At 38.9% G+C, this 17,757-nt stretch overlaps 1 protein-coding gene across 3 annotated transcripts in view; it reads right to left on the reverse strand.

The window, feature by feature from the left end:
• The window catches only part of LOC115222930 (spermatogenesis-associated serine-rich protein 2), a 160,505-nt gene that overhangs the window by 21,516 nt on the left and 121,232 nt on the right, over positions 1-17,757 (reverse strand). Inside the window, exons 3-7 of one of the 3 annotated variants that reach the window (XM_029793327.2) lie at positions 12,307-12,415; positions 10,522-10,568; positions 9,154-9,280; positions 6,505-6,834; positions 928-1,008 (exon numbers count right to left, since the gene is read on the reverse strand). In XM_029793327.2, the coding sequence (XP_029649187.1) occupies positions 928-1,008; positions 6,505-6,834; positions 9,154-9,280; positions 10,522-10,568; positions 12,307-12,415 (694 nt within the window). The remainder of the gene's footprint in view (positions 1-927; positions 1,009-6,504; positions 6,835-9,153; positions 9,281-10,521; positions 10,569-12,306; positions 12,416-17,757) is intronic. The other 2 variants (XM_029793328.2, XM_029793329.2) reach the window with 2 other exon arrangements.

Below are 17,757 nucleotides of genomic sequence, written 5' to 3' on the forward strand. Positions count from 1 at the left end.
TTTGCAAACATCCCTTTGAATGTCAGTGATGCTATAAAATGTACACAAACCATACTAGCAAATGATTGGGGGTAGAAACAGTATCCAGTCATAGAAATATCATGTTCTCAAATCAGTTGTTCACAACAGAGATTGAGTTTTGTCTTTAGAGAACAGTAATCTCTCAACTATCGCAGGTGTTACGTTCCAAAACCCTCCGCAATAGATGAAAATCCACAAAGTAGAAACAGTACTGTTCTGTGTATATTTTTTAATCCTTTTTATAATTTGCATATATTTATTTTATTATAAATGCAAAACAACACCACGGAGGAATCAGTGTAAGCTTAAATAATAAACCGCAGTAGGTGAACCGTGATAAGGTGAGGGATTACTGTACTGTGTCAGAGAAGGAAGTAATGTGACAGACCCATCCAATCCATGCCAGCATGGAAAAAAGAAGGTAAACTGATGGTCATAATATTATATGCACGTACGTGTACATGTGCATGAGTGTGTGTAAAAAAAAAATCAAACAGGCTCCAATGAGGCTTGTGTTGTTCTGCATCGGCAAGACTTATGTAGTGAAACTGATAAAAAAAGAGTACAATGGAAGCAACAATTGTAAATACAAACACACCCAGCCATATGGGCTTCCACATAGTTTCCATCTACCAAAATCACTTACACAATATTAGACAATACAGGGCTATAGTAGAACACATTTGCTCAATGTGTCACACAGTAGAATTGAACTTGAAACCACATGGTTGCAAAGTGAGCTCCTTAACCACGGAGCCAAGCCTGCACCTATCTGATAAATAATTACTGCAAAACAGGTGAATTTGTCTCAAAGACATGGCTCAACACAAGTGAGATGCTGCTAAAATTAACTAAATCAGTGAAAATCAATACTATATCTTATTGAAAATTTATTTATGTTCACACCTGCATATGGTTTCTTGACTTTAGACACCACATTCGGGCCCAAGTCAACCCTGTTGTCACTTTTCGTTGATCCAGAATGTCCTAAGAGAAAACAAAAAATTTAACAATGACTTCCTTGAAAAGAAAAGCAAAAACAAAAAAACAAAAATACAAAAAAAAAATGCAAAAGAAAAAAAACAAAATAAAATAAAATACAAAAAATTATTCAAAAATTATTATTTCGTTAAACTGAAAATAAAAATGAGAAAAAACACAAACCAATTATATTATAATCAAACAGAAATGTAATACTTTTGTTTTTAACCCTTTAACTGTGAAATTAAATTTCATGGTTATTCTAATAACAATGCTAAATATTTACCAAAAAATAGAATTGGTATTTTCTTCAAGGTCACATTATCTCAATAAAATATGACATTTCATTTTTCAACAAAAGATAGATTGATATATAAAAGTGCTTTCTACAGTAATGAAATTTTGAGTGAATATCTCTGATTTCCACAGTAAAAGGGTTAAATGTACAAAAATAAAATGAAATTTAAAGGAAAAAAATATCATGCAGAGATCATATTTTGACCCTTGAATCACCCTTTGAGTGACCACCATTTCAAACATGTATTGTTTGTTATTCAGTTTCCATTATTTTGTTTAATTATACAGACACAGCAACTGTTATTGTCACTACAATGTTAACATTTTAGCATTTCAACTAGCAATATCCAGATCAAATATTCAACATGTTTTATGTTCAAAGAGGCCAGATTCTGCCTCTCCTCTCTTATCCAGTTGATCTAAAAATAAACAATCACATCATTGAAATCTCAAAGCTGTGAGATTATGCATGATTAATTCAAACCAATAGGCATTACATTTGACGGAGAAATCTGAATGTTAAAGGATTAACCTTTTAACATTTAAATAGCCATGTCTTCCTGTTTTATGCTCAAACCGGCCAGATCCAACCTCTCATACCAATCCTACAACACAATTTGAAAAATAAACAATCACATCATTAGAAATCTCTTAAAGATAATACATGATTAATTCCAAATGATATGAATATAAAGCATTAAACTTGAAGTAATTTGAATGCTAAAGGGTTAAACATATCCTGGGATTAAATCCTTGGCCTTGTCCAAACCACTAAGATGTGTCATCAGAATTTTTTAAAAAATTATTTTGAAAGGTTTCAATATTTGCAGGAATTGTACATCTAAAATTTCTCAAACTTTTTCAATCCACTGTTCTTTGAGCTTTATAAATCATCCTCAATGCTTGTTTGGTTGTTTTATGTCTGTTTTTCTATGCTGGCTTGGGTTGGATGAAGACATTATTTGAGGCATTGTTTTACAGTCAGATACCTTTCCTGGTGCTAAAACTTATCTGTTTTTCAAGTAAGGAGCTTCAAAGACATTAAGTGCCCAGACAATTTCTTGACAGGAGAAACAAATCAGAACATCACACGCAGCTCTTTTGTACAAGAAGTTGCAGATATAAAGACACACACACCACAGGGGGGCAGGTTGCTTACATCGACCCCAGCATTTCAGTGATTATATTGGCCCTGTTAGAATGAAAGATAAAGTTGACCTCACCAGGATTTGAACTCAGAACATAAAGGGCCAGAACAAATGCCACTAAGCAGTTTGCCTGACCCATTAATTCTGCCAGTCCTTTTGCTGAGCTGCTAAGTTACAGGCATGTAAGCACACCAACACCGGTTGTCAAGCAGTGGAAGAGACAAATTCAGACTCAAAAGAAAAAAAAAACGAGAAGACAAAAATAAGATTACAGCTTTGCCAATTTTCTTCTGAGTGCAAGAAAAGGTCTTTTCTGTCACACCTTTCTAGTGAAAACACTTTTTCTCAACTCTGTGTGTATTACCTATTAATATCTAAAGAAATATGAATTTAACCCTTTCATTTTTACCATATTTCTATTGAAATACACAGCCTTTGTTTCAGCTCATTCTGTACTTTTTCCTTTTACACATCCGGTAGATTTACCTCAGCGCTCTCTTGTATATTTCATATAATTTGCCAGAAGAGCATTTTTTTTTTTTTTGGAGCAACGTGAAATGAAGTATTTTGCTCAAGAACACAATGCGTCGCCCGGTCCAGGAATCGAAACCACAATCTTACGATCATGATGCTGACACCCTAACCACTAAGCCATGTGCCTCCACACAGCACTTTCTTCTAACTGCTCCAGGTATATTCTCATTTGATTGTTCATGTCTCATTGTCTTACTAATGAACTTCCTTTATTCCCAGGCTGCCTGAAGCCTTAAAGTAGACAAACTTCATTTATACAAATAACAATTAAATCCATGGTTAAATCATTCCAATCTCAGCTGTTTCTTCCAGATTCACTCATCCGCGCAATCACCTCCCCCAAATAAAAAAAAAAGGGAGAGAGAAATTGATGTTGTCCCTCCTTAAGGAAAAGCAATAATTCGTTGACAATTTCTGTAAAAAATTTTATCTGTGGAAAAGAAAGGAAAGGCAAAGGAAAACAAGAATCACTGCCAGACCCAAAGTAAATAATATCTGTTTTCCTGCAAAACAATATTCATTTTTAAAAGAAATTTCAGTGAAGTTAATTTCTGTAATTATTTTATTCTGGAGCAAATCATCAGATATGGTGTTATGTGTCTGCCTGAATAAGTTCAACAACTCAAATTTCATTTGAGTTGAAATTTCATTTAATCAGTCGTTAAAAGGCTCGTTATAGATGCCAATCTTATTTCACTCTCCCTATGAATTTGAGACTCTTGTAACTATGTAATGTATAATAACTTGCTGTCACTGGTCTTTTGTGTTGTGTAGCAGCATAATTTCCTGGTAAACCAATTCCATAACCCAGTTTTCATCCTTGCCCCATTGGAATTAGTTCATTTTTGATACCAAACTGGTTAAGACTACTTCTGGTTCTACGATACACGTTTCTTGTTTTAAAGAGATCTAAATTAAATCTTCCATCAAAGTTTTTACATTGATTTACATTCCAAACACCAGCTTAGTAAGGAGAGAATTATTTCATTAAATTTATCATTATTTTCAAAATTAATTGAAACAAAAGCAGTGGATTTCAAAAGGAATATGGTTACAAAAGGGATAATGCTCTTAGGAAAGATTACCTCATCACAGCTTCTCAATTCCTATCTGCAACGGAATCCCAAGCCAGCTGGCTTTAGAAGAAAGCATAACTCTATTATAGGAGTGAGGCCTGAAATTTTTGGTGGAAGGAGCTAGTCAACTGCATCAACCCCAGTACTCAACTGGTACTTATTTCATTGACCCCAAAAGGATGAAAGGTAAAGTCGACCTTGGCAGAATTTGAACTCAGAACACAAAGCTGAAAGAAATTCTGCAAAGTATTTTGTCCAGTGTGTTCACAATTCTGCCAGCTTGCAGCCTTAAGAAACAACGCCAAATTTTAATGACTCAACTCTTCAAAATAAGGTCATTCTAAGTCACCCAAAAATTACTAAAAAACATAGTTCCTCTTTTTATTAGTATAAAACCAAAAACAAGACATGAATGAATGAATGCAGAAGTTTTTTGGAAAATCAAAAATTAAACAGATAAGAGAACATTATAGTTTGAATCAATGAAAGAAAAAACCCTCACTTGACAGGAACACTTTAAATATTGTACAAAGGAATATTGTATAGGAACTAGTTTATAATTTGGGCTGAGGTCTGTAAATGAACATAGATGTGAGGATACAATTTAATCCTTTGGCATTTAAACCAGCTATATCTGACCAAACTATTCTACCTGTTGTATGTTCAAACTGACCAGATTTGGCCTCTCACACCTACCCTGCAATGTCATTCTAAAAATACACAGTCACATCACCAAAGCTATGAAATGATTCATGATTAATTCAAAGTAATGTGAATAAATAAGCACTACATTTGACAAAGTAATCTGAATTCTAAAGAGGTAAATATTCATCATATTCTTTATAAGAGAGAATCTCAGAATTATATTAGAAAAGATATTCTTCTGAGGAGCAAATTTCACAATTACAGCAAAGTATGAGAGATGTACCAAATGTACTCCAAAAGTAGACATTACATTTGTTATTAATTGATGTAGATCATTCAAATTATACCTGTTGGTAGAGTGACTCTTCTTCTACAAGAACTCTTCTTCTTGTAATGTAAGTATTTCCAAATGAGTCTAAGAAACTTAATTAATGTCACATCTGAAATGTTTAATGGATCATGGAGTGCACTTCTTTCAAGATTTTCAGAGCAAAAACCAGGAAAAAGGAAGTAACCATATTAGTAGTAACCACCTCTAAAAATCTGATATATTTGGGGGGCTTTTAAACATTTTAATTGAGAGAAAGGAGCTGTGTCTATGTATGCCGTCTGAGAGTGATGAAATTGCCCAGTTGATGCTCTTGAATAACTCCAAGTTGACAACGACAGAAAAAATATGGAACAGTGGGGAAGAAACTCAAGAAGGTTGACTCTCTGGGAAAAGCGCATTGGAAACAAAGTGGTGGGTGTAGGACCTTGAGGTAGGGACGCAATATGTGTGAAGAGAAGAAAAGTGATTAGCTTAATGAATGGAGTTGAATGTAGGGGGTGGGGGGTAAGGAACCAGCTAGCTCCAAGGAGCAGAGGTTTTTGAAGAGGTTGTAGAAAATCAGAAGAAAGAGGAGAGCACATTTGGAAGTTGGAGGTTGAAGTGTGTTGGTGATTAATTCTATACTAATCAAGTCATGTGGTTTATCTTGTGGATGGGATTTAGCCTAGAATGTTTGTATGTGTAGTAGTAGCACAGTCCAAGATGTGGCAGCAGTATGAATCTCTCTTTCTCTCTCTTCCATTCTCTCTAAAAGAAGAAAGAAAGAAGGAACAAAAACAAACAAAAAAAACCACTCTATATTTTTAACAGAGCATGTAATGCTAACTTCAAAACCATCTGTGAATGTACTTTAGATAAGGCGGAATCTCCTCTGTACTCTAAACACCATGCATGAAGACTAAATCTTCATGAAGTGAGCTATTACTTGAAGTCATCTAATAATGCAGGATGCAAAGTTACCCCAAATTTTCGACATGCTTAGCAAAGTAATGTCAAGCATTTTATTCTTCTTCTATGCCGAATCCAAGTCCTGTTATCTTCTAAGAGAAAGCAACAAGAAGACATTCTTGTTATTAAACTCAGGTCACAATCCTCCGGTGTCTTGACCAAATTTGACATTGAATCCAAGTTCTGGCCTCTGTTCAAGAAGCAATGGTGACTGCTACGTAACAGTCCATCGTTCAAAGGTATCCACCAACAGGATTGTGTTTCATTCAACTACCACAGAAACTCTACATTTACAACAATGAAAACACTGGATGCCGAACTCATTCCTACAACAGTAATTCCAGATGGTCCCTTCTCCATTCCCCAACATTGCTATCCTCACCCAATTTCCTAGAAACACATTAATTAATATAGAGATTGGGTAAAAAATAATTAGCATTCAGTTGATAATTACTATTATTTAGTTCCTCATTACGTACATGCTAGCTAGAAGATTTCAGAGGATTAGAATATGCAAATATACCTGTTTTTGGAAGAGAGTCAGCAGTTGTGGTGACACTAGCTTTCTTACTACCCTGATGTGTCTGACTGTTTGCTACAGCTTGGCCAGACTTAGGGCGAGACCGTTGCTTATGGATTTCAGATTCGTTGTTAGTATGGAGATCCGATTTAGAAGAATCGCCATTGAGGTCCCTCTGAGATGTAGTTGTTAGCTCAACTTCTTTGCCAGCAGCGGTGTGTAACTCCCCCCTACATAACGACGAAGACGATGAAGACGATGAGATTACAACACCAGTTCGAGACGCATTTTTCCCAATGCGAACCGTGGATTTGTTCCTTTTAGGCATATCACCTGGAACAGCCAGAAGAAAGAGAAGAAAAAGACAAAACTCAGAACAAAGAAGGAAAAAACACAGAGGTGCTGCCAAACAACTAATCAAATATATAGGGAAATTAAACTGAAATTATTATTGCATAGTTTCATTATATATCAAACAAAAGACAAACTACACACCACAAAACAGCTTCATTTTAATTCATATTCTCTTTTAACTACATAAACTTAGGAATGTTGTGAAACAAAAGTAAATTGCTTGGTAAGCCATGTCCATGATTCAGTTTCAACGTCACGTAACCAATTTCATGTGTACTGCCAATTCCTCTGAGTGTCACAAACACAAGAATGAACCTCTGAGACAGTCACGGACAAACTGCAGGTCACAGGACTTTCTGAATGACACGCATGATGCAAAATTATAAAAAAAATTACTTGGAATTATTTCAGTAGCAAAGCCCTTCTGACAATGGGCCATGTCTCATGCAGCCTGCTTCACGAAAAAAGGTTGCTCATACCTGCTGTATGGGATCACTAGGTTTGTTAGAAATAACAACCAAATTTCCTTTAAACTACATACTATCATCTTAGAACAAAATGACAAGATATACAAGATAATTTAGTTCTAAAATACATACACTACAAAAAAGCACTGGACAGTCATGGTTGGAACACCACACAATCAAAATCAACCTTGTGCTAAAGAATGTCTCAACTCCTATCTCCTCCTCATCTCTAAAATCATCAGATTTAATGCCTACCCAACGAAAGCAGCAATAAAGGAATTGCTTCAGTCCAGAAAAGTCCATGTTTTATATTTTGGGGAGAGAAAAAAAAACCTAAAGAATAAGTTATGGTGTGTGTGTGTGTGTGAAAGTACTTTAGAGTTGGAGAAAGTACAATCAAATTGGAGAAGTACAAATGAGTTCGAGAGAGTATACCAAAGATGGAAAGAGTACACCAGAGCTGGAGAGAGGATGCCAGAGCTGGAGAGAGTATACCAGAGCTGGAGAGAGTATGTCAGAGAATGGAGAGAGTATGGCAGAGCTAGAGAGAGTATGCCAGAGCTGGAGAGAGTATGCCAAAGTTGGAGAGAGTATGCCAAAGTTGGAGAGAGTAAGTCAGAGCTGGAAGAGAATATGCCAGAGTTGGAAGAGAATATGCCAGAGTTGGAGAGAATATGCCAGAGTTGGAGAGAGTATGTCAGAGTTGGAGAGAGTATGCCTGAGCTAGAAGAGAATATGCCAGAGTTGGAGAGAGTATGTCAGAGCTGGAGAGGGTATGCCAGAGCTGGAGAGAGTATGCCAGAGCTGGAAGAGAATATGCCAGAGTTGGAGAGAGTATGTCAGAGCTGGAAGAGAATATGCCAGAGTTGGAGAGAGTATGCCAGAGCTGGAGAGAGTATGCCAGAGCTGGAGAGAGTATGTCAGAGCTGGAAGAGAATATGCCAGAGTTGGAGAGAGTATGTCAGAGCTGGAGAGAGTATGCCAGAGCTGGAGAGAGTATGCCAGAGCTGGAAGAGAATATGCCAGAGTTGGAGAGAGTATGTCACAGCTGGAGAGAGTATGCCAGAGCTGGAGAGAGTATGCCAGAGCTGGAAGAGAATATGCCAGAGTTGGAGAGAGTATGTCAGAGCTGGAGAGGGTATGCCAGAGCTGGAGAGTCCTAATGCTAAATAAAGTTGAAGGCCTTCATTAAAGTTCAGAAGTGCAAGAAACCACTAATGTATGATACAAAAGAACAAGTCTCAAAGAGATCCTACTTTATGGAAACCTCTTTACTGCTGGTCACCAAGGAAAGAAGGGAGCCTGTAGGTACTAAAAGGGCTGATTGTTTATGGCTAATTCCATCAACTTCGATGATGTTGAAATTGAGAACACTAGGATAGGTGTTGGTAGCGTCAGACTTATTATTCTTAGGAACGGACACATTGCTTGTATTTGCACAAACTGGAGTGGATCTAAGTAACACAGTCATAACAAAAAGATGTGATGTACACTTCCAGCTTTCAGATGTATTTCGAAACAAGTGTACTGTATGTGTGTGAGAATATCCGCACATACATACACATAGACACAAAAGCACAGATACACATGCATACGCACATGCATGCCTGTGTGTGATAACACACACACACACACACACACACACACACACATACATACATAAAGCAATCTTCTTCAGCCAATAAAATAAGAATACAAAGAACAACAACAAATAATGAAAGGGAAAAAAAAAGGGGGAGAAAACAAAAAAGAAAACAAAATGAAATTTAAAAAAACAGTACAAGGTCATCATCGTTCATCATAATTTGGCCGGATGACCTTCGACACTCACCGTTGACCACATCATTGGCCACCTTTGAGATGCTTACTGGCCCCTGAGAATTAGGCTTGTGTTGTTGGTCAGCAGAGGGAGGATTTTGGTTTGACTTCTTTTTGTTCTTCTTCTTCTGTTTCAACACCTACAAAGCCATTGAAAATAAAGACTATTTATTCTCTCACACCCAGAAGGGCAAAGTTAGTGCCTTTATCATTTTAACGATTATGCATATCTATCAATTCATAATTAGTTCTATTGATTACAGAAGATGCAGAAATGGGGAAAAGGGAATTTGCAATGTCCAGGCCGTTTAAAAGAGCTTTAACCCTTCAGCATTCAAACCAGTCATATCCAGCCAAAATATTCTGCCTGTTATATATTCAAACTGACCAGATTCGGCCATTCACACCTAGCCAACAATGTCATTCTAAACTAAATAATCACATCATGGACATCTGAAAACCAAGAGATAATACATAATTAATTTAAAACAACGTGAATAAATAAAATACATTTGACAAAATAAACTGAATGCTAAAGGGTTAATTAACAGAGGAAGTGAAATAGCTACAACCAAGAATCGAACCTGGATTCTCAGATTTGGTTTGCCACCAACTCAAAGCCACCTTCCCCCACTTAATCCTCCACCTCCTGTCACTTTTAGGATCTGTCCTGGAAGTCATTTTCCGTAAGCTAGTTGAGAACTTTCAACAATTTGCTCTGGATCCCAACAATGGTGTTTAAAGGGTGAACTCTGAGCTGCATTTTCGTCTTGGAGAAGAGATGGGAGTCTGCAGGTACAGAAGCAATACCATGTTGTCTTTGGCAAGAAACTCACGAGTGAGGAGAGCTCGGTGACAGGGTGCATTGTCATCATGAAGAATCCAATTCTTCGAGCTCCACAGATTCAGTTGCTTTCACCAAATGTCCTTCCTCAAATGCTTCAAAATGTCACAGTAGAACTCTTGACTGAAGGTCTGGCCCGGAGGGTACAAATCTTGATGCATAATACGGCAGACGCCAAAAAAAAACCGATGAGCATGCTCTTGACTGAGCTGTGACTCTGCCATGCCTTCTTCAGTCATAGAGATGAAGGGCTCTTCCATTGTGACAACTGCTACTTCATCTTTGAAACATACTCAATGTCTCTGTAGCAGACTTTGCAAGTTTAACACCAAGTTTCATGTTGGCTCTTTGTTCCAACTTCCTGTCCATGATAAAAATTGCAGACTACACCCTAGCTGTGATCGCAAAAACACAAATTTCACAATTTTAGTAAACACAGTGATGTCACATGGCACACTGCCTCATGAAGGTCACTGCTAGCTCTCACTGTACATGCAACTGTGTGCCACCATCTGTTGGCATGCTAAAGTCACTCACCTTATTATCAGGAAGATGCCATTCTTTCAAAGCCTCCTTGGCACCATCTGAAGATCAAAAGAAGAACTTTTAACATCCAAATATTTTATCACCCTTATTTTATATCATTACTAGAAACAGCCCTCATATAGTTTAGAAAATATATGACAAACCCTATATATATATATATATATATAATAACAATTTAATAAATAAAATATATGCATACATACATACATACATGTATGTACCTACATCTATATGTATATATACATGCATATGTGTATATATATATGAGTACATGTCCTGTACTCATATATATATATATATATATATATATATATATATGCATGTATATATACATATAGATGTAGGTACGTACATATATGTATGTATGTATGCATATATTTTATTTATTAAATTGTTATTATATAACTGAGCGCCATCGCGTCGTTTCATTTTTTTCCTCCAAGTAAGTTTATATATATTTAAAGAAAACAGAAAATGGAGAAATATTGATAAACAATTGGCTTAGATCAATTATCATTTATTAATTCAATACAAATAGACTGCATCCCGTCTAACAGCTATTTCTGCCTCCAATGTTGTATGGTTGTTGCCATTGATATGCTAAAAATATTTATCATATTCCGTAATATAATTGATCTGAAACACGAAGCTTCATCAGAGTGAAGTATAAAAGGTGAAAGAGTTTAACCACTTACTAGTAAATAAATAAAAAATTACATTTAATCGATTAGCACTTTATTATGATAAATACTCTATTACTTGTTTCAGTCATTTGATTGTGGCCATGCTGGAGCACCGCCTTTAGTCAAGCAAATCGACCCTGGGACTTATTCTTTGTAAGCCTAGTGCTTATTTTATCGGTCTCTTTTGCCAAACCGCTAAGTTACGGGGATGTAAACACACCAGCATCGGTTGTCAAGCGATGTTGGGGGGACAAACACAGACACACAAACATATACACACACACACATAGATATATTTATACATATATACGACAGGCTTCTTTCAGTTTCCGTCTACCAAATCTACTCACAAGGCTTCGGTCGGCCCGAGGCTATAGCAGAAGACACTTGCCCAAGGTGCCACACAGTGGGACTGAACCCGGAACCATGTGGTTCATAAGCAAGCTACTTACCACACAGCCACCCCAGCAAAGAAACTGGTTTCCAACTTCCAAATTTCACTCAGAAGGCAATAATAGTCTGTGCCTAAGTCTAAAGTAGAAGACACCTTGCCAAAGTGCCATGCAACATGATCAAACTTTGGTCTCTGTACTACACAGTTATATCATGTGTGTGTATGTGTGTGTGTGTGTGTTATCCTCATCGTCTTCACATCCACTTTTCCATGCTGGCATGGGTCGAGTGGAATTTGTTGAGGCAGGTTTTCTAAAGCTGGATGCTCTTCCTGTCACCAACCCTCACCTGTTTCCAAGTAAGTTAATATTTTCCCAGGGTCAGACATCTCCTTGCACAATATTGGAAATAAACGACATTCATTTTGCAATAACCACGTGACAAGCTTCTTTCAGTTTCCATCAACCAAATCCACTTTACACAGCTTTGGTCAGCCCAAGGCTAAAGTAGAAAACACTTAAGCAAGGAACTGCACTGTGGAATTGAACCCAAGACCACATGGTTGGGAAGCAGGCTTCTTAACCACACCCACCACCACCCCACCCAACCAGGCCAGCATATATACACAGCCACACCTGCACCTACATACAACCACACCTGCACACACTGATTAAATATTCAAAACATAACGATTACCCACCTTCCATATAAGCTTGTATAGTTCTTTCAACACAGTTGTCATAATACTGAAGCACTAAAATAATTTCATTAGCATTTTTCCCTGGGACGATTTCTTTCACAGCCTGAACCTGGCAAAAAAAAACAGAAAATAAATAGAATTAACGACATAAAATCCAAGACAATTCAAAAACAGCTTATATATTCAAATCTTAAACGCTTAGATCTGCAAAGTAACAATGGCATTCACCGCTTGTCTTTGCAGTAAATCAGGTTTTCAATGTGCTAATCGTTCAACTTCATCTTCACTGCTTTCAATAGTTATTACATAATAAATATTAAATCTATAAACTTTGCTTTTTTCCTTTGTGAGTAGTGGTGGTGGTGGTGGTGGTGGTAGTAGTAGTAGTAGTAGTAGTAGTAGTAGTTTTTGGGGGGGGAGCACTCCATCGGTTACGACGACGAGGGTTCCGGTTGATCTGATCAATGGAACAGTCTGCTCGTGAAATTAGCGTGTAAGTGTCTGAGCACTCCACAGACACGTGTACCCTTAATGTAGTTCTCGGGAACATTCAGCGTGACACAGAGAGTGACAAGGCCGGCCCTTTGAAATACAGGTACAACAGAAACAGGAAGTAAGAGTGAGAGAAAGTTGTGGTGAAAGAGTACAGCAGGGATCACCACCATCCCCTGCCGGAGCCTCATGGAGCTTTAGGTGTTTTCGCTCAATAAACACTCACAACGCCCGGTCTGGGAATCGAAACCGCGATCCTATGACCGCGAGTCCACTGCCCTAACCACTGGGCCATTGTGCCTCCAGTAGTAGTAGTATGGGGAGCATGTACAGTAACAACTTTGCACCACTCAGGCGACACCCCTCCAACCTATGGGCATGTTTGGGGGAGTCCTTGCTGTGCGGGGACCGGCATGTTAAAGAAAAGGCCTTATGTTTCCACTGCGTGTCATAAAACGCAACTAAAAAAAAGAGGTTGAGATCAGACTTGTATTCTGAGTAGGCTCATCAAACCATTATGATCTCAAGAATAAATTCATGGCCACCACATCAGACAGTGGTTGGTGAAGAGAACATGCTGAGGTTTTCATCCTGCAATGGACAGAACATGGGCATAGGAGTGGCTGTGTGGTAAGTTGCTTGCTTACGAGTCACATGCTTCTGGGTTCAGTCCCACTGCGTGGCACCTTGGGCAAGTGTCTTCTACTATAGCCTCGGGTCGACCAAAGCCTTGTGAGTGGATTTGGTAGACGGAAACTGAAAGAAGCTCGTCGTATATATGGATATATATATGTATGTGTGTATATGTTTGCATGTCTGTGTTTGTCCCCCCAACATCGCTTGACAACCGATGCTGGTGTGTTTACGACCCCGTAACTTAGCGGTTCGGGAAAAGAGACCGATAGAATAAGTACTAGGCTTACAAAGAATAAGTCCTGGGTCGATTTGCTTGACTAAAGGCGGTGCTCCAGCATGGCCGCAGTCAAATGACTGAAACAAGTAAAAGAGTAAAGAGTAAGAGTAATCCAATCCAATACTAAACAAAAAGTCTTGTTCTTGTTGTTGTCTCTGCCCACCCATTGCTTTGGTTTTAAATTTGTGTTGCATAATATAATTTGTACCTACACACACACACACACACACGTACACCCACACACACGTACACCCGCACACACGTACACCCACACAGATAACGTGTTGGAGCAGCTGTAGACTATTGAACTGAATAAAGTAAAGATTTCATGCAGACCTACAATGGGATCAGATGCAATGTTGAAGCTGACTGACAGGATTTGAACTTGGTCATTAATCATTAAAATTACTGCTCAGTGAGTTACCATCTGTGCCACCCTAACAATACTGGAAATGAAGGACACCAGTTGCATTACAGTGGCACTCGCTTACAACAGTCACATGATATCAAGACAAGGAGACAAGGCGGTGAGCTGGCAGAAACGTTAGCACGCTGGGTGAAATGCTTAGTGATATTTCGTCGGTCGTTACGTTCTGAGTTCAAATTCCGCCAAGGTCAACTTTGCATTTCATCCTATCGGGGTCAATAAATAAAGTACCAGTTTTGTACTGGGGTCAATATAATCGACTCAATCCTTTCGTCTGTCCTTGTTTGTCCCCTCTATGTTTAGCCCCTTCTGGGCAGTAAAGAAATATATCAAGACAAGGAGACAGGCTTCTTTCAGTTTCTGTCAACCAAATACACCCACAAGGTTTTGGTCAGTCTGGGGTAATGGCAGAAGATACTTGCTCAAAGTGTCACACAGTGGGATTGAACCTAGAACCATGTGGTTGGGAAGCAAATTTCTTACCACACAGTCACACCTACGCCCGGCCACACCTGCACCCAGTGGTTGTCAACAAGCATCACCAACATATTAAGTGAAGTTGTTCATTTCTGGTCTTCCATGAAAAACATATCTGGTCATGGGAAATATTACCTTGTGTGGAAACATAAAAGTTGGCTTGCAGAAAGGGCACCCGGCCATAGAGAATTTGCCTGGAAGCATAGAAAAGGGGACAATAACCCTTTAGCATTTAAACTGGCCATATCCAGTCAAAATAATCTACCTGTTTTATCTTCAAGCTAGCCAGGTCTGGCCTCTCACTTTTTTTTTTTTTTGCACCCTTTTCAAGCCTAGCCAGGCTCATGGGCCTGGTTTCCCAGTTTCTATGGTGTGTGTTCCTCCCAGCTGGACAGGATGCCAGCCAATCGCAGCATTACTCAAGAAACAGGAAGAAAGAGTGAGAGAAAGTTGGGGCAAAAGAGTACTGTGGGGATCGCCACCACACCCTGCTGGAACCTCGTGAAGCTTTAGGTGTTTTCGCTCAATAAACACAGACAACGCCTGGTCTGGGAATCAAAACCGTGATCCTCTGACCACGAGTCCGCTGCCCTAACCACTGGGCCATTGCGCCTCCACCTGGCCTCTCACACCTACCCAAAAATATTACTCTAAAAATAAACAATCACATCATTGAAATCTCAAAGCTACAAGATAATGCATGATTAATTCGAAACATCATCATCATCATTATCATCGTTTAACGTCCGCTTTCCATGCTAGCATGGGTTGGACGGTTCGACTGGGGTCTGCGAAGCCAGGAGGCTGCTCCAGGCCCAGTCTGATCTGGCAGTGTTTCTATGTGAATAAATAAGCATTACATATTACATTTGACAGAGAAATCTGAAAGCTAAAGGGTTCAATGATGATGTTGATATTAACTACATATGAAGACAAATAAAAGCTGGGACAATCAAAGTTGGAGTGCATCTCACGGTAGGTCTGCTTGAATTAGGCTTGACTTGGAGTTTATCAACAACTACTCCACTTAATAAATCTTGTCAAAAAATTAACCTTTTCACGACAACAGCTGCTAGACTCAAATAATTATAGCCGTAACATACATACACCTATTCTAACAGTAAATTTTTATTGTCAATATGTTAGCATATTTAACAAGCATGCAATTACAGCAATCTTCTGTTACACCTATCTGTGGCCACAGTCTTCTACTACACATACACACACAATCAACAATAGCTACATTCTACCAAGATTCAAAATGCATATCCAAAACCTAGGCAAGATACCCAACTTCCACAAGTCCAGTAGGTTTACTCTGGGAATAGGTCACTGTGTAGCCTTATGAGGGCACATGGCTTACAGGTTAGGGTCTTGTACTCATAGCTGTGAGATCAAGGGTTCGATTCCCCAACCGGATGATGTATTGTGTTCTTGAGCAAAACACTTCATTTCACATTGCTCTGCTATCACTTTTCCTGCACTTGTTTCAGTCATTTTGACTGTGGTCATGCTGGGGCATTGCCTTGAAGCGTTTTAGCTGAAGAAATTGACCACAGGGCTTCCTTTTTTTTTTTTTAAAGCCTAGTACTTATTCTATCAGGCTCTTTTGCCAAACTGCTATGTTATGGGGACATAAACACACTAACACCGGTTATCAAGTGGTGGTGACTGGGGGAAACAAGTACTCACACACACACACACACACAACACACACATACAACACACACACACACACACACACACACAAAGTGTCACTTGTCAGTTTGATGGAGGATGTGAGCCAATGTACAACACATACATTTGATCCCCATAAAAGAAGTCATCTGTGCAGATTGTTCAGCAAGAAATAACACAGCTGTCTTACTCAAACTCAAGAGTCTACCATTATAGCCTCAGGACAGCCAAATAAAACAGTCCAACAATCAAAGGCATTCCAGCCATGACCAACCCACATCTTTGTATATCAAAGATCCCAACAAGACTTGGCTATTTCCAGTAGGAGTAGGTTGACCAATCACACAGAGGCTCCTTCATTGGTTTATCCAGTTGACTACCAGTAGGTTTATTCCCTCTTCCCAGCCACATGGTTTTAGGTTCAGGCCTACTGTGTGGCACCTTGGGTAAGTGGCATCTGCTATAGCCTCGGGCCAACCAAAACCTTGTGATTGAATTTGGTAGGCGGAAGTTCCTGTCATGTGTAAGTGCTTGTGCCCCCTAAGAGACAGGAGGGAAGAGTGGCCAGGGCCACACAACAGGGTGTTGCAGCTGCTCTTCATAACATTTATGAAGCGATGTCTTTTCTTTTAGTATGTTTCAGTCATTGAACTATGGCCATGTTGGAGCACCAACTTGAAGGGGTTTCAGTTGACCAAAGATAACCCAGTACTTACTTTCTAAGCCAGGTACTTCTTCTGTCAGCCTCTGTAGCTGAACTGCAATGGGGATGTAAACAAACCAACAATGGTTGTCAAATTGTGATGGGAGAGGGGGCAAACACACACACATGCATACATACATATGCAAGCTGGAAGAATTGTTAGCATGCCGAGTGAAATGCTTAGCAGTATTACATATGTCCTTACATTCTAAGTTCAAATTCTGCTGAGGTCAACTTTGCCTTTCATCCTTTCAGGGTTGATAAAATAAGTACCAGTTGAGCACTGGAATTGATGTAATTGATTTAACTACTCCTGGGTAAGAGTATAAAAACTGCACCCCTCTGCCAAGCCATATCAAGCCAGTATGGCAGAGTAGGCTCATCAAACCAGTATGGTCTCTAGTTCAAATTCATAACCTTTACATCAGACTGCAGTTGGCAGAGAGAACATGCTGAGGCCTTTTTCCAACAGTGAACTGAACATAAGTAATCCAATCCAATCCAGAGCCTCACAAAGGTAATGACAAATGACTGAGACCTTGGCATTATGTTGTGCTTGAGAAGAAGACCCATCAAGCCAAGTAAAACCACAGCCATGGCAGATACTGGTGTCATGCAAATGGCACTTGTGTCAGTGGCACGTAAAAGAACCCATAACACTCTCGGAGTGGTTGGCATTAGGAAGGGTATCCAGCCATAGAAAACATGTCAAATCAGACTGGAGTCTGGTGCGGCCTTCCAGCTTTCCAGCCCTGGTCAAAC

Source organism: Octopus sinensis, linkage group LG21 (assembly GCF_006345805.1).
Source record: "Octopus sinensis linkage group LG21, ASM634580v1, whole genome shotgun sequence".
Lineage (NCBI taxonomy): Eukaryota > Metazoa > Mollusca > Cephalopoda > Octopoda > Octopodidae > Octopus > Octopus sinensis.